This window comes from Saccostrea echinata, unplaced genomic scaffold, assembly GCF_033153115.1.
Source record: "Saccostrea echinata isolate AGI-Se365-2 ecotype Australia unplaced genomic scaffold, CSIRO_AGI_Sech_v1 ptg000009l, whole genome shotgun sequence".
NCBI classification, from domain to species: domain Eukaryota; kingdom Metazoa; phylum Mollusca; class Bivalvia; order Ostreida; family Ostreidae; genus Saccostrea; species Saccostrea echinata.
In genome coordinates, this window is record NW_026889758.1 from 33790179 (window position 1) to 33815111 (window position 24933).

The 24933-nt window shown below is 32.0% G+C and overlaps 1 protein-coding gene across 4 annotated transcripts in view; it reads left to right on the forward strand.

Moving 5' to 3' along the window:
- The window catches only part of LOC133182242 (insulin-like peptide receptor), a 70313-nt gene that overhangs the window by 19310 nt on the left and 26070 nt on the right, over positions 1–24933 (forward strand). For all 4 annotated transcript variants that reach the window (XM_061317004.1, XM_061317006.1, XM_061317005.1 and 1 more), the window contains exons 3-12: positions 12538–12716; positions 15342–15516; positions 16401–16499; positions 17532–17682; positions 18558–18769; positions 19911–20037; positions 22395–22448; positions 22777–22952; positions 23233–23403; positions 23519–23735. In XM_061317004.1, the coding sequence (XP_061172988.1) occupies positions 12538–12716; positions 15342–15516; positions 16401–16499; positions 17532–17682; positions 18558–18769; positions 19911–20037; positions 22395–22448; positions 22777–22952; positions 23233–23403; positions 23519–23735 (1561 nt within the window). The remainder of the gene's footprint in view (positions 1–12537; positions 12717–15341; positions 15517–16400; positions 16500–17531; positions 17683–18557; positions 18770–19910; positions 20038–22394; positions 22449–22776; positions 22953–23232; positions 23404–23518; positions 23736–24933) is intronic.

The following is a 24933-nucleotide window of genomic DNA, read 5'->3' on the forward strand; positions in this document are numbered from 1 at the left end:
TAAACTTTTACTTTACTATTATCAGCCCAAAGAATATTTTTTTCCAAAGTCAAAAAATTGAATATTCGTAGCTGGAGATCTTAACTCCTACGTGGTAAATCATGACATTTATTAAGTGACAGTGATACAATTCATCAAAACTTGATTAAATTTTGCACAGGCCAAAAATTTAACAAATTTGAAATTTAAATGAATGAATTTTTGATTTCTAAAGCAGGCCAGTGCTTTATTGTTTTGAGATTCTGTTGAATAGTAAATTGACAAAAATAGATATTGGTACAAAGTTGTTTCTTGATTTTGGATCTAAAAGTGAATCGTATAATTTTGCTTTTCTTTGAAAAAAAAATCAACAACTTCCTATACAGTTAATATGTAGAATTTGTGTTCAAAAATGATACTTTTTATGCACAAATAACACTTTTTAACATGTGTTGGTACATGACATTAGCAGAAGATGGGTGAGGTAAATTCCAGGACAATGAAATACAAGGAAAATGTACCTGCTTGCCCAGATGAGAGACTTGCAAAGCTGCAAACCCTTATGATTTTGATAAGCCTTATGGTTTCTGCATCTAAAATACACCTTACAATTTCTCTTTTCATTCTTTGGATTTCTGTTTTCCTCTGCCAAAAATTTGAAAAAACAGAATTTTTATAAGCTGTCAATCTTCATTGTTTACTATTGTAATGAGAAAAAGTCCTTACAGCAATTGATTGACTTGCAATCATTTCAATGTTTTCCAGTGGGCCCTGGACCTTCTCCTCACTTTCCTTTCATCATGTTCATCAGCTCTGGATATCATGTTCTAATCACTTCTATCCTCCAGCTTTTTAGCTCACCTGAGATTAAGGCTTAATTGAGCTTTTCTGATCAAAATTTGTCCTTTGTCGGTCTTTGTTGTTGTTGTTAATCTTTTCACATTTTCATCTTTAAGAACCACTGGGTCAATTTCAACCACACCCGTTGAAGAGGATTCAAGGTAGGGTGGGTGTAAATTCAAGTTTGTTCAGATCATACCCCCCTGGGGTAGGGTGGAGCCACAATAAAGGATCAATGTTTAACATGGGAATATATTAGGGATGTCAAAATATTTATTTTCTGTAGTCGAATATTCGATTGCATTATTCGAACGATAGTCGAATATATTCGAAACTTTTTTCGGAAACTAAAATTTTATTTCAAACTTCACTGGTACATGACATATTTAACCCGAAGTCCCCTTTTCTTAAATTTATTAAAAAGTAACATCAAATGTTACACACAGATGTTTACATGGACCTAAAATGTATGATTTCCCCGTCAATCATGTTCATAAATCGATCTGTAAAGTCGTTTGTTTTAGGAAGCATAAAAATGAGAGTATGATATATTTTTTAAAGCTTATTAAAATGATGGGGGGTGGGGGGTGGACACACACGATAAATCTGTGATAATGTTGTATTGTTAAATATTTGAATATACTTTTTGTACCAACTATCAAAATGTCTTTGAAATATATAAAAGAATATTTATTTTATAATAATTATCTTAGTGTCAAAACATGTCACGGCTATAATGGGTACATGGTATGAGATCAAGTCCAATTAATAATTTTACAAAGAAAGTGCAGTATAACGAGATAATTTTATTACAAAAACAACACATTAATTGACAAATAATACTCGCGGAAGTGAAGCATTTCTAATTACTGTACTTTCTACATATAAAACCAGCAGTTTTTAATGAGGAAAATTATCTTATTGACTGTGTCTGAGGAAAGACGGCTGGTTTCTCAATTTTAGGATGAGAATTCCATCTCTTTATCACTCTTTATTGAAATTTATTTATTCGAATGTCGTTTCATTATTCGATCGTCGGTCTATTCGACTGATGGTCGAATAGTCGACTATTCGTTGACATCCCTAGAATATATAGAAAAAAAATATTTAAAAATCTTCTTCCAAGAAATGGCAAAGCCATAATTATAGGCATATTTATATGGAAGCAGTCTCAGGTAGTGTAGATTCAAGTTTGTTTAAATCATGATCATGACCAGGGGGTAGGGGGGCACAATATGTGATTTAAAAAAACTGCTGATGAAGAACTTAAGAGCCATAGCAAATTAGGTGAGCATTGTGGCACATGGGCTTCTTGTTACTAAAGATATTAAGCATTGAAACATTTTCACAATGTCAAGGTTTTATGATATGTTTCCTGCACAAAAAACCTTCACAAGAACTGGAATTTAACAGTGTGCACAGTTGGTGTTGTTTCTGATCCCTTCACAAGCAGCTGTGAAAGTGTAGGCTATCTTTTTAGAAGATTTGATTTTAGCTTACAGATTATGCAAGCACAAAGAAGCTGCATGCCCTTCCTCTTCAGCTTTTTCAGTAGATTGTAGGTTTGTGTAGTTTTATTTTCTTTTTTCTTTTTTGTAAACAGTCAGTCTTGAAGTTGCAAACAAAGCTGTGTTTTAAAATACAAAAAATTAATGCAGAGGACTAATACATGTTTCTTCTGTTGTCACATTTCCAAAAACAACTCAGGTGCCTTGTAGATCAGTATTTAGGTATTGTTAACGAAATATTTGGAATTGGAAATTTCTTTTGGTAAATATTCTCTCAGGATGACATTTTTCTTAAATTTCATTCATTACCATGAAATCTGTTACTTTTATGTCACAAGAGTCATTGAACATGTTAAAAGGCCATCGTATGTTTTATTGGACATGAAACAATCACATTTTCCATTCATTTATGATGTAGGACCTCAAATCTCCATTCATGCTTCTTCCTGACATGGAGAATAAATTTACATGTATATGAAATGAAGAAAAATTTGTTCCCCTATGAAGCCACTTGTTGATTTTTTTTTAATACATGAATGAATATTTAAGAGGTACGTTCTTCTCTAATTAACATATATATAATTATACAGTCTTCCAAATGATATGTGTAAGCGGCCCAAATAAGTACAATGAATGAGAATACTATTATTTACATTAAACTAATTAGATTGTACAAAGACATGTTAGGAACAGCAGGCCATTGATTTTTGTGGTTTAACAGAGAAAGGGTGCAGCTGTCACATGTGGATCAAAAACTTTTACATTGAGGCATTTAACAGTATAAAGGGGTGGATCAAACCAGTCACTGTGAAAAAATCTTAATATATATAGCTTTGAGTTTGTTCAGTTATTTTTGTATTTTTTTTTTTTTTAAATCAAAATAATATATATACATGTATTTTAATACAAATTTAGAACCAAATTTTCCTTCTTCCAGCGAAAGTTAAGGTTATTTTTCACGACTTTCAGGTCCATAGGGAGCAATTTCAGTTTAGGAAGGGGGGCACAACCTACCAAAAATAATATTGAAATAAGCCATCAGATGTTTTTTGAGGGGGTTCAATCTCAAATTAGGTTTTTTAAAAAAATTAATTGTATCATCATTGTTTGTGGGGATAATGTTCATGGATAACCAAAATTTGACTGGTTGATGGGGACGTAATTCTGTGGGTAACTTTTCATATTTTATAAAGATAAATAAATTAAATGTACTAAATGCATGTGTGTTTCAATGTTCATGGGGACGTTAATTCGTAGGTAAGAACAATACCCCATGAAATCCACAAATATCGATCCCCCACAAACAATGATGATTCCACAGTATATAATGGCACAATTCTATTGAGGGGGGCACAACTGGAAAGCAGCTTTGTTTTCTATAATACAGTACATTTATATACTGGCAAAAATATAAAGGGGGGGGGGGGGGGCACTGTGAAGTGTACATAGATATTGCCTGGTACACCTAGGTTAGATTATCACAGCAGTCATGATTTCTTGTTAAATTAACTAATATAAATCAGTAGGGATGTACTGGCCAGTATACTGCAGTACAGAAAAAAATTGTATCCTATTTAGATACAAAAACTGTATGTCTGAGTATCACAATATACATGTATGACATACATTTAAAGCAATTTATTTCCTTTAAGTAAATGAACCTACCATTAGCAAACAAATTTTATGCTGCATTTTATTGTGTTCAACGCTTTATAAATTTTACATATAATGTATTTGTGAACTTGATGAAATAATGTACAACTTTTATCCTAGCTTTCACATTATGATAAAGTTTCGCATTTCAATTTGTATTAAATTATGAAAGTTGAAATATCATGATGCATATCATGATACAGATTCAGTATATCATGATATATCATGTTACACTTATTTTTAGTCTTTTAAAAGCTGTATCATTTAACCCCTTTAGTCCCCTACAACATGTACAAACAAATGCCAGAGGGACTTTTGCACTCTGTATGTGGATAAGTCCAAATAGTTTTCAAGCTTTAAGCTCCACTGGTCAGAGACCAGAAGAGCTTATGCAATTGGTAAGGTATCCATCCTTCTGTATGTCTGTCTGTAAACAATTTTTTTTTTTCAAAACACTACTCCTCCTGCAGTTTTGGTCCAATTTTAATAAAACTTGGTACAGAAGTAGGCTATACTAATAAACATTGGTCTGTGTATCAGTTTTTGATTTCCACAAATAGAAATTTCTTTAAAATTCTTTCAAAACACAATATCTGCTTGCAGATATTGAGCTGATTTGGTATTTGAGTTTACCTTGATGAGTTACAGATCAAGTTTACAGTGCAATTCACTTGAACAATATTTGATGGAATTATGGCCCTCAGACTTAAAAAATTTAGTATATTTTACAGCTTTTTTCCAGTTTTTTCCCTAGCTGCTAGCAAATATTGAACTTATTTTCGTGGGTACACCTTGATGAGTTACAGATTGAGTATACACATTTTCTACTTCAATGAATTTTTTCTGCTAAATATTTAAGAAAAGCACACTTGCTGGTAGGGGACCTAGTGTTGCATAATTGTAACAGGAAAGAAGAAAACGCAAAGGAACCAGAACAGGTTTTAAACCCCTGAATCTGTGGTCAGGTGTTCTATCAACGAACTGAGTTGTTAGGCCACAGGCAATCGAATTGCCACATTCCTCCCTCCTTAAAGGTCTTCGGCCCCTGAAGACACCAATCCAGGCTCTTCCCTGGCAGGTCTTTCAGCTGTCACTTCAAGAGCATGGTCAAAACACCAAATGTAACAGGAAAGGAGAAAAATTTGACAGACCAGACCTGGATTTGAACTGGGCCCTCTGAATCTCTATATGGGTGCTCTACCAACTGAGCTATCTGGCCACCAGCAATCAAACCTGTCTGACTGCCACATTGGTATATGTAGTCCTATTAGAATGCTTGTGTATCATACATGTGTGGATACCAAATTCATGAATTCTGATCACAGAAACAAAAAAAAAAACAAAACAAAACAAAAACTCATTTACTGAGAGAAAATTAAACTGCATACTCTCTCTATAATCAGAGTTTAGTGGAAAATTGTACAAAAACCTTGAAAAGGTAACAATAAAAATATTAATTGGTACACACCCAGAAGGGATTATTAATATATGTGTATAAATTAGATTTAGCACATTAATACCAGTATATATACTTAGTAGTAGAAATCTTGCCTTTATACCTAAGTATATCATTGAAATGGGTTTCCAAATAACTTTTGTCAAGGTCATGTTTTAATCCCGTTTTTTGCGTGTAAAAGATTTAAATTCATTTGGCAGTCTCCCATGTGGCCCATCATTAACACCTTGCCTATTATTCTCGGGGGACTTTTCACCATTAAAAAAATTAAAACCATGTTCATGAAGCCAAATAATATTGCTGTTAAGAATAGCATGATATAAATCTAAAATTTATTGTTTACTTTTAAGAGTTTAGAGAAATTTATGAGATTTTATTTTGAGAAAGTCATATTCATATATTTGAAAGGTTTTGTAATTTCAAAATAAACAATAGTTACTGACTAAGTTGATTTTTAGCTCTACTGGTCAGAGACTAGAAGAGCTTAATATGCAATAGTAAGGCGTCCATCATCCGTCTGTCTGTCGGTCTGCCCATCTGTCTATAAACAATTATTCAAAATGCTACTCCTCCTACCGTTTTGGTCTGATTTCAATGTAATGTGGCAAACAAGTAGATTACACTAAGATACATAATTCTATTTATGGGTTTTGGATTTCGCTGAATGGTTTTGCCATAGTTACTAAAAATAGAATTTTCTGTGAAATACTTTCAAAATGCTACCCTGAAAGTTTTTTTTTTCAGATTTCAATATTATAACTTTGCACACAAGTAGACTACACTAAGATACATAATTTTGTGCATTGGTTTTTGATTCTGATGAATGGTGTTGCCATGGTTACTAAAAATAGAAATTTCTGTGAAATACTTTCAAAATGCTACTCTTCCTACAGTTTGGTCTGATTTCAATATAACTTTGCACACTAAGATACATAATTCTGTGTACCTTCTTTTTTTTGGTTTTGATGAACAGTGTTGCCATGGTTACTAAAAATAGAAATTTCTGTGAAATACTTTCAAAATGCTATGCTTCCTACGTTGGTCTGATTTTTATAAAATCTGGCATGCAAGTAGACTATACTGAGATACATAAATGTCTTTATTGTTTTTTTTATTTTGATTAATGATGTTGCCATGGTAAATAAAATCGAGATTTCTGTAAAATTCTTTTAAAAGGCTACTCCCCCTACAGTTTTAGTTTGATTGCAATCTTGCCACAAAAAGAAACGAAATCAAGGATCATATATTATTTTATTTATTACTGTTGCAAAGTTTCAAGTCCAAGTGCTACTTTTTCTCTTCCTTTGTTATAAGTTCAACAGTAGAGCTACAGTCTCGGCAGAGACTTCTGGTTATAGAAAAGATAACTAAAACTGACCTGTACTTAAATTCAAACTTGAATGATGCTGATTGTATCCTCAGTATTGGACCCTGCAGTAACAATTTTTATTATGCCCCGCCATGAATATGGACGGGGCATATAGTGTTTGTCATGTCTGTCTTCTGTCCTTCCGTCCTTCCGTCTGTCCTTCCGTCACGCTTTGCGTTTAGCTCTGTTCAAAGCTCAGTTTCAAAGAAACTATCCAAGATATTTTTATCAAACTTCATATGCTGATAGATATTGATGAGAACTATGCAACTGCATCAACTTTTTTTGACCTTGACTTTCCTTTGACCTTGACCTCACTTTTCTTAAATTAGTGTTTAGCTCAGTTTTAAAGATACCATTCAAGATGGTGTAATCAAACTTCATATGTTGATACATACTGATGTATGCTATTCAAATGCATCAACATTTTTGACCTTGACCTTTCCTTTGACCTTGACCTCACTTTTCTTCAATTAGTGTTTAGCTCAGTTTTAAAGATACCATTCAAGGTGGTGTAATCAAACTTCATATGTTGATACATACTGATGTAAGCTATTCAACTGCATCAACATTTTTGACCTTGACCTTTTCTTTTGACCTTGACCTCACTTTTCTTAAATTAGTGTTTAGCTCAGTTTTAATGAAACCATTTAAGATATTTTTAACAAACTTCATATGCTGATACATACTGATGAGAGCTATTCAACTGCAATATTTTTTACCTTGACCTTTACTTTGACCTTGACCTCACTTTTCTTAAATAAGTTTTTAGCTCAGTTTTAAAGATACCATTCAAGATAGTGTTATTAAACTTCATATGCTGATACATACTGATGAGAGCTATTCAACTGCATCAACATTTTTTGACCTTGACCTTTCCTTTGACCTTGACCTCACTTTCTTAAATTAGTGTCAAACTTCATATGCTGATGCATACTTGTGAGAGCTATTCAACTGCATCAATATTTTTTGACATTGACCTTTCCTTTGACCTTGACCTCACTCTTCTTAAATTAGTGTTTAGCTCAGTTTTAAAGAAACTGTTTATAATAGTTTTATCAAACTTCATATGCTTATACATACTGATATAACCTTTTCAACTCCGGCAACAATTCTTGACCTTGACCTTTCCTTTGACCTTGACCTCATTTTTCTTAAATTAGTGTCAAACTTCATATGCTGATACATACTGATGTAAGCTATTCAACTGCATCAATATTTTTTGACCTTGACCTTTCCTTTGACCTTGATCTCACTTTTCTCAATTTGTGTTAAAATGTTTCATTACTAATATACCCTCGGCAGGGCATTCATGTCCTGTGGACATATTTCTAGTTGTAACATAAATTGTATTCTTTCATATAAATAACCTATAAAAATATACTTCATGTACTCAGTTACATGTACACTATATGTACACAGTTACGTGTACTTAAAGATTGAATATATATATGAATGAATGGTGAAAGCTTTTTAAAAAATCCCATTTTAATTAAGGTGGTACATGTAGTTTAAGATAAACGGGATCCTACTGGCTTGGGCTAGTGGGATAACCCTTTGATTGGTAGAGCACTGGATTGGCATGCCCAGATGTCCCAGGTTCAAATCTATTTGGAGGCACACACACATCTCTGTAACATTATTCCATTTATATATTGTCACTATATGTTCAATGGAAAGTGCAAATAAAAAGAAACACAACACAAGAAAGTGGAGGCATGATCAAACAAGCCAGTAAAATGTAAACTTGATTTAGAGTGTGGAATTTTGCCTGGCCCCATACAGCAATGTGTTGTAATCTACCAGTCAAGGTTGTAGCTAAAGCTTGTTTTTATTTTTGCCAACTTAGGTCACAGTGGCATGTTTTTTCATCAATTTATTTGGCTTTAAATAGAATGTCTGAATACCTCTTTCACAAGAAGAGAAGAGTGGCGCAGACTGCTCGATAACAACTTTTTTTGAATAACATATCCCTCCAAGATAAAGAAAACAGGGGGGACATTCAGTGCAACAGTGAAGGTTTGCCAAGTCATTGGTGAATTGATGAACTAATCTTTCTGCTTGCCTGAATGTTGGTAGTATTTTCAACACAACATGGAATAAAAACAATTATGAAATATTACATATGAATAATTCAAGCTTCTTTTAAAACAAGCTTGTCTGTTTTGAATGGACACGGAAACATCTGAAGGCCAAGTGAATGTGTTTTGAATTTTTATGGCAGATACATGTTTATGAAGTTGAACTAAAGTTAAGCAGCATAAATTGCATATTTATTTAGATACCAGCCATTATATTTATAAGAAAAGAAAAACTAAAGAAAAAATAAGCTCAAAGACTAAAGATTTCTGATGCAAAGATGTTCGATGCATGCATGCACACTAAATATTAGCTGTATGCTTGAAAGTTCTAATATGATGATGAATACAATATACATGTATATATATAACTAGCTGCAATAATGTAGCCCTCTCTGATTTTTTTAAATCTGATATTTTCAGGAGAGGGCCTCTCCCAAAAAAAAAAAAAAAAAAAAATTGGAGAGGGCTACATTATTGCAGCTAATGTATAACTACCTGGTACTAAAATACGATTCCAGCAGTGTTAATTCTAGACTAAAATTTGTACAGCCACCAAAAAAAAAATTCCATAATATTTTTAGGCAATATTAATAGTTGTTTTAAATTCCAAGGAATGATATTTCAAGAATTATATGGTCCAATGAACTATCAGTGAATTATTAAACAATGGATCTTTCAGGTATGATCTCATATATAAATACAAAGTGAACGTATAAGAAGTTTTCTCCGTTCGTCATATTAAATAAATGTGGTCAAAAATTGCCAAGGGCTATTGTGTCTTTATGAGCTTGTTTCGCGTAAACAATGTCCACAGCTCTGCAGAAAGAAAATATGCAGAAGAATACACAAAAAATCTCAAAATTTACAGTAATTTTAGACTTGCACTCTAGCAAAAGAAGGGAGGCATCTGGCATTTCTGAAAACATTGTAAAAGAAAAAGAAACATGTCCATATATTAAATAAAGTAATGGCTGATATTTCCTTGTTTATGCCTTTTAATTGGTATGTGGAGAGTAATATGACAGTAGCTGTGTGTTCAGTCAGGACTGAGGTGTCAACAAGTCATAACTATACCAGGATTACTCGGCAGACAGTAAATGTGTGAAATTAATCAGCCACAATACAAACCCTCAAGGTCAAAACCTCCGGCTGCTCTGTAGGAACAGACACAATGCCCCTCCCACCCATCACTTTCTTTAATATTGCAATTTTTCATGAATATGAAGGGTGGAAATTTCAATAATATGGTTGTTTTGTACATTTGTATTAATTTTGGTTCATCAAAGAACGCCATGTCTGTCAGGGGGTGATTTTATTTTTACAAAAAATCAAAAAGGTAACACTCTCATTCTGAAATCTAGATAATAACTTTACAGTTTGATGTATAATACATATATGTTAATTAACAGTTAGATAGATGATTTATTATATGTTTTTAATTTTTCCTGTCAGTGACAGCATTTTTTTTTCTCTGGCAATACCTTTTTTCTGGTAATACCACCATGCTTCTAAACATTCTGAGATGAAGAATGTTCTGAACAGTTCTGCACTTTTCCATATTGTTTTGTACTTATAACTGTGTTCTCTGCTCGTACATGTACTTATTAATCAGGATGAAACTAAACCATTAAAGTATGAAACACAGCATAAAATTTAACTGAAATTTTAAGTGTGGGTAGGTTATTCCCTAATCATGGAAATATTACAAGAAAGCTGGGCTCCTGGTGAAACAGAGATGTTTGTTGTTGTGTCAAGAAAACCCAGTATAAAAACCTTACAGTATTGATTCGTCATAAAATTGCGTGCAGTTGATACTGGATAAATAAGGGATGGATTATAGTAAAGCTCTCCGTAACATAATAATTCCTGAATTAAAAATAAAAGTTCCCTTGATTGCGAAATTGGCTATGCAGGAGTGTTGGTTGAACATGCTGAATATTTTCCATTATATAAGTATAAAATGAGAACAAATACTGAATTTGTAGAAATAATATGTTATAGCATCTTGTTAATCTCCAAGTGTGACTTTGATATAATATTTGATCCAGTGTCAATTTGTCTTCAAGGAATTTAGTTAAAGTACTCAGGCAACTGAAATTGAATTGAAAGGAAGAATGAGAAAAAAATGGAAATCTGAATTGTCTTTGTTCAACTGTCATTACATTGACCCAGATGTTTGTGCTTCTAATCAGGTTCTGAATTGTGTGCAGCTATTCATGGAAATCAATGGGAAACATGCACAGTAATACTAGGAACATAGCTATTGATCAGAAAACATAAAGAATTGTACCCATCAGTATCATGTTCATTGTTCAATCTATTTTTGACACCAGAGCATTAATTGGAATGTCCTGAAAAACTTATATTACAAACCATTTAACCCAATTCCATAACCCTGTTTTATATGCATGTATTAACACAAGAAAGAAAATTATTATGATAATAGATTGTACCTACATAACTAAATTCTTAGTACCCAAGTCCTTGATTGTGAAGTTGATCTGGGCAAGTAGTACATGAAAGTGTATCAGAGGATAGTTTATAAATCTGGCACAAATAAAATTACATGCATCAGAATTTCACCACCTTGCCCCTCCCTCTCTCCAATAAAGGTGGGTCTGTTTTGATTTACATATACATTTTGCTTTAATTACAAGACAGCATGTTGATATAATTTGTTATCATCACAATGCTAGTGTCTGTATTTATTTCACTTTTACCATTTGTGAGGATAATTACATGAGCATCCGTCTTGTTCTTGCCATGGCTCTGAACCAGCCTTTGAGGTAAACAAGTGGCCTATGTACTTCTAATTTGCCTCCCCTCCTGCCTGGGTTCTATTGTTTCTTGTCCTTTCAAGGTAATTATTCAGAAGTATTGTCATTTCTCTATGCACCTGGGATGACATTCTTGTTCTGGTCTAAGTTCATCAACTTGTGGTTAGCTGGATATCTTTGTCTGATGAGAGTTTGAAGGATCACACAAGTTTTGATTTCTCTGCATGTACTAAATATCTGGCCTCTGGTTCATGGTCATAAAGGCCACACAATGGCTACAAGACTTCTTATTTATAGAACCTGATGTGTTCAAACTATGCCACGAAGTCGACACATCACCTTCTGATGGTATATAATATAATAATGGTGAATGTGTGCAGTTTTGAAGGTTTGACAAATACATTTTGTTTTTTGCACTTGCAATGATGCATATGAAATAATATACATTCAGAGGTGGTTTACAAATACAGTTTGTCATTGCACTAGCAGCAATGCATATGTTTGAATTGGAAAAATGAAATACACAATCACAGGATTTCACTTGTGATTTCACTGACAAAAAATAATTTGACAAACAAAAACAATTTTAAAAAATGATTTAAGAATGGTGAGTATTTTGCCTTAATTTGTGCAGAAAAATAAATTTAATTTCTGCTGAATGATAATAGAAACTTTAGGAATGATGCTACAGTGCATATATATTCCTCCCAAGTAATCTGAATATGAAAGTAATATTATCATATTTTAGTTCAAATAGAGTGAGATTTTTTTTTGTTGGTATTCCCTTTCAAACACAGTGATTGCATAAAAATCCAAGTGTGAATCTTCATCAAAAGGCCATTATTTTTACAAACCTCCTGAATATCTATTACAGGTTGTGACAGAGGGGATTGTTTGAGTGGAATCTGTGACAAGGGTATCTGCTGTCATCCTAACTGTCTAGGAGGCTGTACTGGACCCACAGACTATGACTGCAAAGTCTGCAAAAATGTTGTCAGCATGATCAATGGCAAGACCATCTGCCAAAAGCAGTGTTTACCTGGAACCTATACAGTAAGTAGAGTGCTGGAAAAAAGAGGGGGGCATTTGTTGAACAACAATTTACATAACAATCAGTACTTTGCAAAGTGCTTTAATGGTCATTGAGGATCTGTAATGAAATACTGGTAGTGTTTCTTTTTTTAAAGCAACTTTTTTTTTTTGTCTTCATTTCAAACAAATGAAAATGTTATGAACATATCTTCTGTTTGCTTAAGTGGGTTTTTTTTTCTGTAACAGCTGCAATATAAATGCTCATGCTAACAACCAAAGCATTTTATTGTTAAATAGAAGAGAATATGTGATTGGACAATATAAGGGACTCTTGAATAATTTTTGTTTTAAAAAAGCAACTTTTTGACACTTGGAAGTGTATATAACTTTTAACAAATACACACTGTTTTTTTTTTTCCATTTAATTGTAGTTATCCAGGGGTTTTAAATTTTCAACAAACATTCAATAGTCCGGGGAATACTGAGTTTGTGTAATTCACTAGTCCATATATAATGTTAATTCACTAGTCCATTGGCAAATAAAACAAAACTGAAGCAATGTTTGTTGACCCTGTGTAAACTCATTATCTTGTGGCTCCTGCTGCATCCCGCTATAAAACTAATGCTAACAACCTGATGCTTTAATTCTAAATAATACTAAAACCAATTCTGAAGTAAACAAGTGCTAGAAGAAATGAAAAGTAATTGCATTTGAAAAAAAAATTTTGAATAAATTTTTTACTTTACAAATATTTTTCTTTTCCAATGGATTTTGGCGAGTGATTATTAGCTAGCCTGGCCTATAAACTCGAGGTCCTGGACCCTGGACCACAGTATTTTTAAACCCCTGATCATCTCATTGCTATAAATACTTCATTATTATTATTATTAATCATGAGCCCTGCTTTGTCCTGAATCTTAAGCACAGAGTGGGTACAGCTGGAGGCTGTGAATTTTGTGTGCTTGCCAGCATTAGGTCTCAGTGCAAAAAGTTCATTGTCTTCCTTATCTATAAATAACCTAACTGCCCAGTCTTACAGTAGTGGGTATAAATACACCATGAAGTGCCTACTGTCAATCCCCCTTTTGACCGGAGAGTTTAAGTGATGTTCTAGGTCATAATCTAGTACATTTATCTATAATTGATTTAATTATGTTATTATCACACATACACTGACCATCTCTAAATAAATTCCTTTGAAATATAACTATATATACATATTTTTGTGCATCAATGAAGACAATTTATTTTACTTTGAATAATGCATGGTTGGATTTTTTTTTATGACTTCCTTAGTTTATACTATCAGATTTTTAAGATATTTTTTATCTGCAGGTTTGAGTAAATCCTTGTACATATTTTTTATTAAACAACTGATTCAAAAAAAAAAAAATCTTTATTAAGTAAGTAATTCATTTTAAAGCCAGTTGTTACAGTATAATTGCTTATAATAGTTATTGATGTGCCCTAAATAGATGGTTACATGATATTTGCTGAAGTTATTTGTGAGTGTATTTAAAAAAAAAAACCATCTGGTGTGTTATAATAGTTCTAAATAAAAACTTTTTTAATGAATGGACAATTCCACCTGTAGTTTGTAGGTGCACTCACTTGAAAATTTGAATTAAAACAGACCTGTTGATAAGAGATTGATGTATCAAACCAAAACAATAATAATTCTCTTTAGAGCTGCCTTGGGAAATAAACAGTGTCTTTAAATACCATCATGTTATATATAAAAACAATCTCTTACAGTTTTTGGTTTGAAGAACACTTTGAATTTTTCTAAAAATACTGGACCCTTTATGATGCACATAGCTAGATTATCCATTGTACTAAAACATGAAAGCTTTTGAATGTTTTGGAATAGGTGTGTATTTTTAGAACAAGTAAAATTGTCTTACTTAAAAAATGGAGTATTTATTCACTGTAAAGATTTTGACGACTGATAATTAATGATATTATGAATGTATACTGTGTATAATCTTATGATGTTGCTTTTCATAAAGGAAGGAAAATATCTTTTTTCTGTGTAGAAGGTTTTTTGTTCGTTAGAGTTTGTCCTGCAGGTGACAGCAAGTCATTATATTACTCCGCAGTCATTAAGTTGATGTTTGCAAATGACAGCATAAAATGCCATTCACCCTTTTCTTATGCAACAAAAAGCACTCTCCCACATTTTTTCCCAATTCATAGAACCATCTTGATCATGTGATGAATAAGGGTGATAGGTTTTGTGGAAATTAGATTCAATTGCTTTGTCAGCTTATGTTTTTAGCTTATGGCTATCTGCTCAGTATTCCATTCCAAATAAATCTTTATGGTAGTTGATGAAAGGGAGAAAAAAAAATATTATTTTTAGAAATAGGTGTAGCAGGGGTTTAGGACATTGAATTTTTTGGGGAGGGAGGGCATTTTTTGTTTTGAAAGAAAAACCTTTTTTAAAAGAAAAATAATGCAAATTATCAAATGGAAATCCAGCGAATATCATTCTCTCTGAAATAGTGAGGAGGCATCTTGAGATTTACAAACTTATTATGGGAAGCAAATTATTGTTTGTTATTATGGTTTTTAACAATAATGCGTGTATGTTGAAGATTTTTGAAATAGATTGTAAAAGTAAATTTTTTTTTTTTTTGCAATAGCTGCGGAAAAGAAGATGTCTGTTGGAGCATGAGTGTACGGATGTGATCAAGTACAAACTGGTCCAGAGCGAGCAACGGGAACATCCTGGAGAGTGTGTGGACAAATGCCTCGCAGGATACCTTGAGTCTAAAGATGGCATGACGTGTGTCAAGTGTGTTGACAAATGTCCAAAAAGTATGAAGTTTGTTATTAAATCGTCTGGGAGTTGTCTTGATTTACAGAGTTTTTAGCTCACCTGAGCTGGAGGTTTAATTGAGCTTTTCTGATCAATGATTGCCAGTTGTATGTGTATCTGTATGTATATATACAAATGTTTATATGCATGTAAACTTTCCTCATGTTTCATCTTCATCTTAATACCAATTTCAACCAAACTTGCCTCAAAGCAACTTTGCATGAAGGAGATTCATGTTTATTCAAATGGAGGTTCACGCCCTTTTTCAAGGGGGGAGGTAAATAAATCAGCAAAAATGGCATCAAGCCTCATGGTAAAATTGTGAGTAAAAATTGTTGAATTCATGGCCTTTCATTTGGAGAAAAAAAGAATTATAGTTTTATCATCTATTGAACATATTCATCTGGAAGAAATTGGTGACACAGGTGAGTGTTGTGGACCATAGCCCTTTGTAATTATTTATTGAAGGAATTTCTCATTTTTGTACAACTTCTCTTTAAGGAATGTAATCATTTTTTTCATGATTTTAAAAATAATTCATTTGGTATAGTGCATAATACAACTATATAGGTATTCTTATTTAAAGGATAATCTTACAATATGAACAATCCTTTCAAATTTTAACAGAAGTTTAATGAAAAGACCAAGTTGCACAAAGGCTTCTTAAACTGCCAACTAGTTGTTCTTTTCTTTCATTAATCTTCAATATACTATTTACTGAAAGATATTTCTATCAGAGAAATTTTATAACCCTTCCCACAACTTGACTCAGATTTGAAATTCTTATTGACTGTTGACTTGATATAAAATATACCACAAAAAGATACAAAAGTTTCCATGGTTACAGTTATCAGGATAATGATGATTTTTGACTGACTTGCAGGTTGTAATGGAAAGAAGCTGGAGACTGTTGCACAATCACAGGAATTGTTTGGTTGTACAAAAATTGTCAACCACCTAGAAATCAGGATCAGAAAAGGAAGTAAGGAAATACTTGCAAAAGATAGTAGTTTGATAGTCATTTCTAGTTAAGTACGGCAAAACTCAAATATAACCAACATGGATATAACAAATTTACAGTTGTGATAATTTAATGTTAAGGTGTGATTTTATATTTTGAACTCTATGATATTTTGAACTCATTTTCAAAATATCACCATGAAATATTAACCCCCCATATAATATACTGAACCCAGGATTCAAAATATTATTGCAATAATAATTTGATCCTTGTTGAGACTTTCACAGTTAAAAGATAATGGGTTCAAAATATTATGCAGTATAATGAACCCAGGTTCAACAAAATATCAAAATATTATGCAATACTGGCAAAGTCTGAAATTTTGAACTTCTGTTTTATTGTGAATTTTGTAATCAAATTTGTTACAAATTTTCCATGAAATATATTACAATGTAGCAAGTTTTTCACTAGTCTCTTGTTCACTCTGACTCAGTTTTGCTGTACTACACAGTACAGTTGTGTGCTACCTGAGGAGTAGACACAGTTATCACCAGGTACTAGTTAGCAATACTTTTGTTATTACAGATGAGAGGTTTTATTGGTGATATCATTTTGCATACATTTCCTAGAAAGTGGTTATTGATTATGAGAAATGTTTTATTTTTAGTGTAATATTAGTAAATGGCAAAGTACATTTGACATCTGCATAAAATAGAGTCAAACAAAAGAAAAAGATAGTTGGAAATTCAAAAATGAAGATTTTAGGTTTAAAAAAAATTCAGAAACAAAATTTCAGATTAATGAGAGTATGATAATTTTTTTTTTTGGTTTGAAAAATAGGTTTAAAAAAGAACAGTTCATTTCGACTATATAATCTTCAAAAAAAGAAGTTTGAAGAAAATCAAAAAAATCAAGAAAATTATTGAGAAATAAAATTAAACAGTTCTGTCGTGTATGATTTAATAATAATTGTAAATATAAATTTGATGTTAGATTTGGAATTTTTATTTTACATGTAGAATTCTATTTAAAGAATGAGAATAACTTTTGCAGGCAATGTTGCTCAGGAATTGGAAAAGAACCTTGGTCAGATTGAGGAAGTTCAAGGCTATGTGTGGATTCATAACTCAAATATACTTCTCTCGCTAGGCTTCTTCAAAAATCTTAGGATGATCCGTGGACAATCCTCAAATGCAGCAAATAGGTCAGTCTACATAAATTAGCATTTGATCAAAAAAAGAGTGAATGCTGATTGGGATTTTATTCACTATTATCTAACAAATCATATATAAATTAATGTACATGCAAAGAAGAATGATAGTAAACCTCTAAGAATATAACCAGAATATGACTTTGTTGTCCCCTGCTTTTGTGAAAGTACTCATTCATCTGTCTGTTAGTCTGTCCATCTGTCACAAAAACTTTAACCTGGTTGTAATTTTGACTGATTTTTCAAAAGTAATAACTTTTGTAATAACTTCCAAACGAGAGAAGATAAAGTTTTCATTTTTCACTTGTGTATTACCTTTGACAAGACCTTTCCAAGTGTTTATAATTTTTCACCCTGTAACCTTGAGATTTGATCTACTTTTCAAAAATTTTGACATTTGTAACTTTTGAATGAGAAGATAGGACTTTCATATTTCACATGCATTAACTCTGACAAGACCTAACGTACTATAATTTTTTCACCCCCAAGACCTTGACCTTGAATGTTGACCTACTTTCAAAAATTCTAACATTGGTTATTACTTCTAATGAGAGACGATAGAGCTTTCATATTTCAGATGTGAATTACCCCTGACAAGACCATTCCAAATATACCATGACTTTTTACCTTGTGATTTTGACCTTGAACTTTAATCTACTTCTCTGAATTTGCTTGTTATAATGAAATGATTCGTATTCCATGTGACAGGCTTTGTTTGGCAAACTTTAACTATTCACATGATTGCATGAATTTTGATAAAATGCAATGTATTTCAAAACCAATTACATTCCCATATTTCACAGATTTGAAACTAAAGAGTCAGTGGATCAAAGACAAAATAATCTAGTGATAATGCTTTCTTGTTGTAGTTTTGCCCTCCTTGTCCACGACAACATGAATCTACAAGAACTGTTCCCAGAAAATGTTATGAACAATCTGGAAATTGAAAATGGCAAAATGATATTCCACTACAACCGTAAACTCTGCTACAACAAGATTAAAACATTCGAAGAGAAGGTGAAGATGCCAAACAAGTCCCAGAATGATATATCTGATAGCACTAATGGAGACCAAATGCCATGTAAGTGTGTGTTTTAAATGTTTATGCTGTAGAAAATTTGATCTGTTTTTTGGATATTTAGGAAATTTTTCATGTCTCTCTTTGGTATCAAAATCAATGGTAATTAACATAGTTTGATCAAGATATCTTTTCTGAAAGAAATTTAAAGTTTCAGATTTAACATACAGTACACAAAAAATATTACATTCTTCTTGATAATTTTATACTTGCTTTTAAATCTGCTTTTAATAGAAAAATATGGTTAAAATATTCAGTTTATTTCGTCTGAATGAAAGCTTTATAGCCAGTTTGTCAAAGTAAGGAATAAATTAAAAGAATTTAACAAATAATGAATCATGTCTAAAAAGACTGGAAATCAAGTCCTCTCTCTTCTTTTTTTCTAAATGGTTTCCTCTTCCTTGTCTGCCGAAAACAAAGTTCTGAAAAAGACAACATGCATGTTTTGAGACATTTACAGCAGATATGCAGTGAAGTTTGACTTTTGTTGATAAGGAACAGGTTCATTGATCTTTACCTGGTGTGATGTACTATTATATCTATTTTTGACAATATGTTTTTGACCAGAAAGTATTTTGTCATTTGAAACTGTATATTTGCATATCTGGTTTTCATTTAATGAATGATATTTGGGTTATCAGTATATTGTAAGGCGATGAAGAAGTTATGACACAGTTGTGTTATTTATTTGGGGGGGGGGGGGGGGCGTTCCTTGATACAGGGAGTTGTTAGATGCAGAATTCCTTGTACATATAATATTGTATGTTTTTGCCTCCTCTCTATGTATATGCAGGCAGTTTGAGACACCTTAGTCTCAGAGTTTCAGGTGTGACTCCCACCTTTGCTTTTCTGCTATGGAGCAACATCAAATTTCCAGACCGACGCAATTTGCTAAGCTATATTATCATCTATAGAGAAGCGTAAGTGGAACGTGGCCGACACCTCCAATAATATTAGATCCACCCAGTTACCTTTTTGTAGAATGTTTTATTCTTACTTCATAGGCTTTTCTGTTCTGGTGATGTATTTTATTAGTGTATGATTGCCCACACCTTTCTATTCACCTTTGAGATGTAGCTATACATAGTATGTGTCTTGCATGATGACCAAAGCTTACGTATGACCCCGCTATATCTTGATACAGGCACTGTGGAGACTTTGAACCTGACAGTAGTTAAGATAGCAGCACGGATTGCTTTCCTACGCTGGGATAACTTCAAAACTTCTGATGCAAGGCAATTGCTAAGCTATGTTATCAACTGGAAAGAGGCGTAAGTAATTCTAATTACAACTAAGGCTTGGTAACTTTGTGGTGCAAGCTTCTGAATTGTTGATGAAGGATAATTAAAATTTGCATGTGCCGGATTGCATTTTGCTGTTTACAAGAGTAAGTCAATGTTCATATAAAGTTAATTAAGCAATGGCCCTCCAAGTATTTATACAAGATCAGTTGCAATGGCTGCGATATGTGAAATTATCCCAGATAAAAATGCATGAATCCAATTTTTTTAAGGATTTCTTTCATTTGACAGTGTATATGATTAGTCTATATTACATATAGAAAAAAATTGCAGTTTTTACAACCTTACATTAACAATATTTTTGCTTTTTTTTTCTTTTTTTTTTTATAAATCAATATATTTAAATTTACCGTATTAATATGTATGAAATAGATTTAGATGACTTTTTGTTTACGTATATAGACCCCCACCCTACCTTAAATTGCTGTAAATAGACTCTATTTTACCAGTAAATCTTCCACTAATCAAGAGACTTTGTCAACCTAAATTTATTTCTAAGGTAAAAGTATACAGATTGCTTAACTCCAGGAAAAACTCATTTAGATCAAAATATTCCATAATTTACATTTCATGAAATAGCATTAAAAGAAGGAAATATTTTGACACTTTTATGTTTTGCACTGTTTTCCCCTCCCTCCTACAAGATTTGTTTTTTTAAATCTTTACTTTAATCTGAAGTAGTGAAATGATTTATTTCTTAACAATTTGACAAATTATTCAATGCCATTATCAAAACCATTTGTATAAGATCCATTCTCAGACAACTAAAACATGAAATTTGTCACATAGACTAGCAAAAAATTGATAGTATTTATACAAAACAAAGGTGTAAATATTCAAAGATTGATACAGAAATCTGTACTATGCAATGTAGGATTTTTTTATAAGGGCAAATTTGTATATAAAAAAAAAAATAAGTAATTTTTTTTTCTTTGTTGGATTTGGTTGATTAATGTTAATGTTTATACGCCATGTTGCACTGAAGGGATTACATCATGTCCACATTGTGACTGGTACAAAACTGGTTTTAGGGTCACCCTGATCCATCTAAACACATTTTGTTATTTTCCTGACATCATAAGCTCATCATTTAGAGAAAATGTCTTTAGGGCTTAAACTTTAGAAATGTAATAATTAGAATGTTTATATATATTGCTTAACGTAGATTAGAATATAACAGATTTCAAGACGTAGGATTATTTAATGATATATATATTTTGATTGTTTAGAATATTTTCCTTTGTTCATGCATAGAAAATAAATTTAAAAACATTACTATTTGATAAAATTTGATTAACCAAATTGAGCTTGATGATTATGACAGAAGATTGTAGCACACTTAGTTTATATTATTTTTTTGTTGTAGTGTGATATGATTAATATAAGTACCTATATAGTTTGAAACACACATACACATCTAAAAATAATCACATTTCTAATATTGGATTTTTTATGAAGAAGTATGTGATTTATTTCAAGGTAATTTTGCTCTAAGAAACAGGTGGAATATGTTGGTAGAATTGTTATTTTTCTTGTGATTGGCTGTAGGGAATAGGAACTTGCTCAATCATTTAGAGATATCATACATGTTAAATCTTACTGATTTAGGCAGAAGTCTACCGATATTTATAAACCCATCTACTGCCTACCGATACACTATAAATCTTCCAATTTATCCACAAGTTACCCAACAAAAACCTAGCTAGCAGCTTTTTTTTGTTTTCTTCAATTTTTAAAATGATAATTTGTATGTATAAATGTAGTATAAAACACATTTAGATATTTTGTTTGCAGCTTTAATATTCCTTAAATCTTTAATATGAAATGTGAACACCTAAAAAACAAAAACACTCAGAGATTTCATAACGGCATCACTGTAGTTTTAGTTTTTTTTTTTTTTTTTTTTAGTAAATAGATTAACAATTTCTAAATTAATCATCTAAATTTACAAATCTTTTGTACTGTTAGGTAAGAAGTGATAAAATATTTTACATATATACCTACTTAACTGCATATCTTTTAGGTAAAAGCAGTTTAAAACAAAATATGAAATAAATTTATCTAGCTTACAAATAAAAAGTTGCTTGAATAATATCTCTTGCTCTCACTGTCAGAATGACCCAGATATTCTGAACTTTTGATGCAATTTTTGTGGTGTTCTTTAATTATATGTAGATCTGTTACAAACCCTTAGAAGACCAAGAACATTAGCGTGATATGAATCTATCTATTTTTTATGATCAATGTTGTATTCTGATGTTCTCCCCTCTACAGGAAGTTGCTGAAGGGAATGATGGGTAAAAATCAATCTCTTTTCTGTTTTGCAGGCCATTCAAAAATCTTTCCATCTATGAAGGAAGAGATGTTTGTGACGATGATGTGTAAGTTTATATCCTATTTTTTTTTCATGAAATTATTCAGGGCTGTCCATTAATCAGATTTCAGTAGGTGTATATGTTTTAATATTCAGGGCTGTCCAATAATTAGATTTCAGTAGGTGTATAGGTCAACATTTTCAGTACAAATTTGATTTGACACTTGCACAGCAGAATGTGGTCATGCTGACCACCTTATCTGTCACATTTAGAACCAAAACTTTACATGTAAATAAATGCTCTGCCATTTAGGAAAACGTATTGGAAGAATTAATGCTCCAATTTAAATGACATTATAGAACACATGCCCTTCATTTCCTATATACTATTACAGGTGGAATACAAAGGATATTTTGAACAAAATGGGGAGAGATGAAGACCATGTGACATCTTTGCTGCTGAATTTGAAGCCCTGGACACAGTACGCAGTATACGTACAGACCTACACTACATCCTCAGCTAAATTTGGAGCCATCAGCAAGATTGTTTACTTCACTACTCTCCCATATTGTATGTTTATGATTGAAACCTACTTTTTTTTTTTTTTTTTTTAAAGATTTGTTTGTTTTTGTTTTGAAATAAGTATATAATTTTCTTTCATAATTTTTGAAAACTTTCTCTTATCTTTGAACATAGTCATTGAATTTTGTAACTAGTTTATTTAGTTATTAGATTGCTTGTTGAAGTATTTTGTTAGATTTAAAAAAAAAAAAAAAAACTCTTGATATAAACATTTGAAATTCAAGAATTTTTTGAAGTGCACAGTCTTGAAAAGGACTTATAATTACAGATCCTACTATACCAGACAAGTTACGAGTGAAAGCATTAGCACCTGGGACCCTTAAAATCATGTGGAACCCTCCCTCCAACCCTCATGGCAATGTTACACATTATGAGGTGTACTGGAGGAAACGACCACTGGTGCATGAAAAATTTAATGAAAGAGACTACTGCTCAGAACGTAAGTTATTGATGAGATTCAGTAATTTGTCACAGGAGTTTAAATTGATTGATTTTTTTATTAGCTGACTTGATAAAAATAAGTATATGATGATAAATGTGTATTGTATTAACAGCCTTAGATACGCTGATAGAACAGTCAGAAGATCTGTATGACGAACAGGATGAACTGGACACTGGCCGGGACCAATTAGGACGAGAAATCAGCAACAAGACGTTACAGGGAGAATGTGCGTGCCCAAAATCTAACGAGGAAGAAGAAGTGGAGAGGAAGGAGAGAGAAATGCAGATAGCATTTGAGAACTTCTTACATAACTATGTCTACCTCAAGAGGTAAATAGCATGCTTGTATAGCCAATGAAAACATCTTAACAATGACTAGGGAAAAATGGCAGAAGATTGCATTGTGTGATTTATATATATATAGGGTTTTCTTTATTATAGTTTATCCCTTGTGCATTTACAAGTATTCTTGAGTGAATTTTCAAGATTGAATATCTGCTGAATATTTATGTGTTTATTTTAACTTTTTTAATATAATTACAAGAAATATTTCACTTGTTCAGTCAGAGTGCCCCCAGTTTTAAGATTAAATTGTCTGCCATTTCCTTAGAAGTAATGCAAGAAAGAGAATGACTTTTATAATCCGGAGAAACACTACTAATGATTGGTGGGGGAAACATAGCGTGCAGGAATTAAAATTGCATGGGGATTCACCTACACTTGGTCCTTAAAATACATTCCCCCCAATTTTTTTTCCCTATGAATTGGAATGTCACTAGAAAAATTTATTAAACCAAAATGTCTCCTTTTTTTCTCATTCCCAACGTTAGTTTGATAAATATTGTAAAAATAGAGTGTCAGCATGACCTATCAAATTGCAAGTTTAATGTTTTTTAATGTTGTTGATTCTATTTTTTTTAATTTTCACATATTGAAATAATTTTTTTTTTAGAATTGCTGATTTAAAATGTTAACTGGATATTTGTATTTTACATGTCTACGGTGACTCAATCTTCCAGTTCATAATAATTCTAATTGGAGGGGGGAATTCCAGCCAAATTTAGCATGCAGGGAGGAACATTATATATTGCTCTTATTTTATATATGGATTTTTCTAGAATTTTTATCAATGTTGTATAAAATCATGGCCATGTTCTCATTATTTGGGACTTCACAACATTGAGCACAAACTGCTGTCTGAGCCACATGTAAACGTGTGAGATTAAGATTATCACTCTATGTGTTGAATGTCTTGTCCTTATTCTTTTCTTTCTTTGTTATTCATTCTGTAAAAAAAATGCATCCATCATGCTTTTAAAATATGCTTTAATAAAGCAAAACACATACAAAGAAGAAAAAAACTGCACAATTTTTATGGGGGAACAGTTCTCTCATTAGGTAACAACTATACCGTAAAATTAAGAGAATCTCAATTCCCCAAAAAATAACTGGTTCCAAACTTTTCTTTTTTGGTTTTGCCTGCCATATTTTCCTTTTATGAAAGAATATGGGTTGGAAAACAAAATGC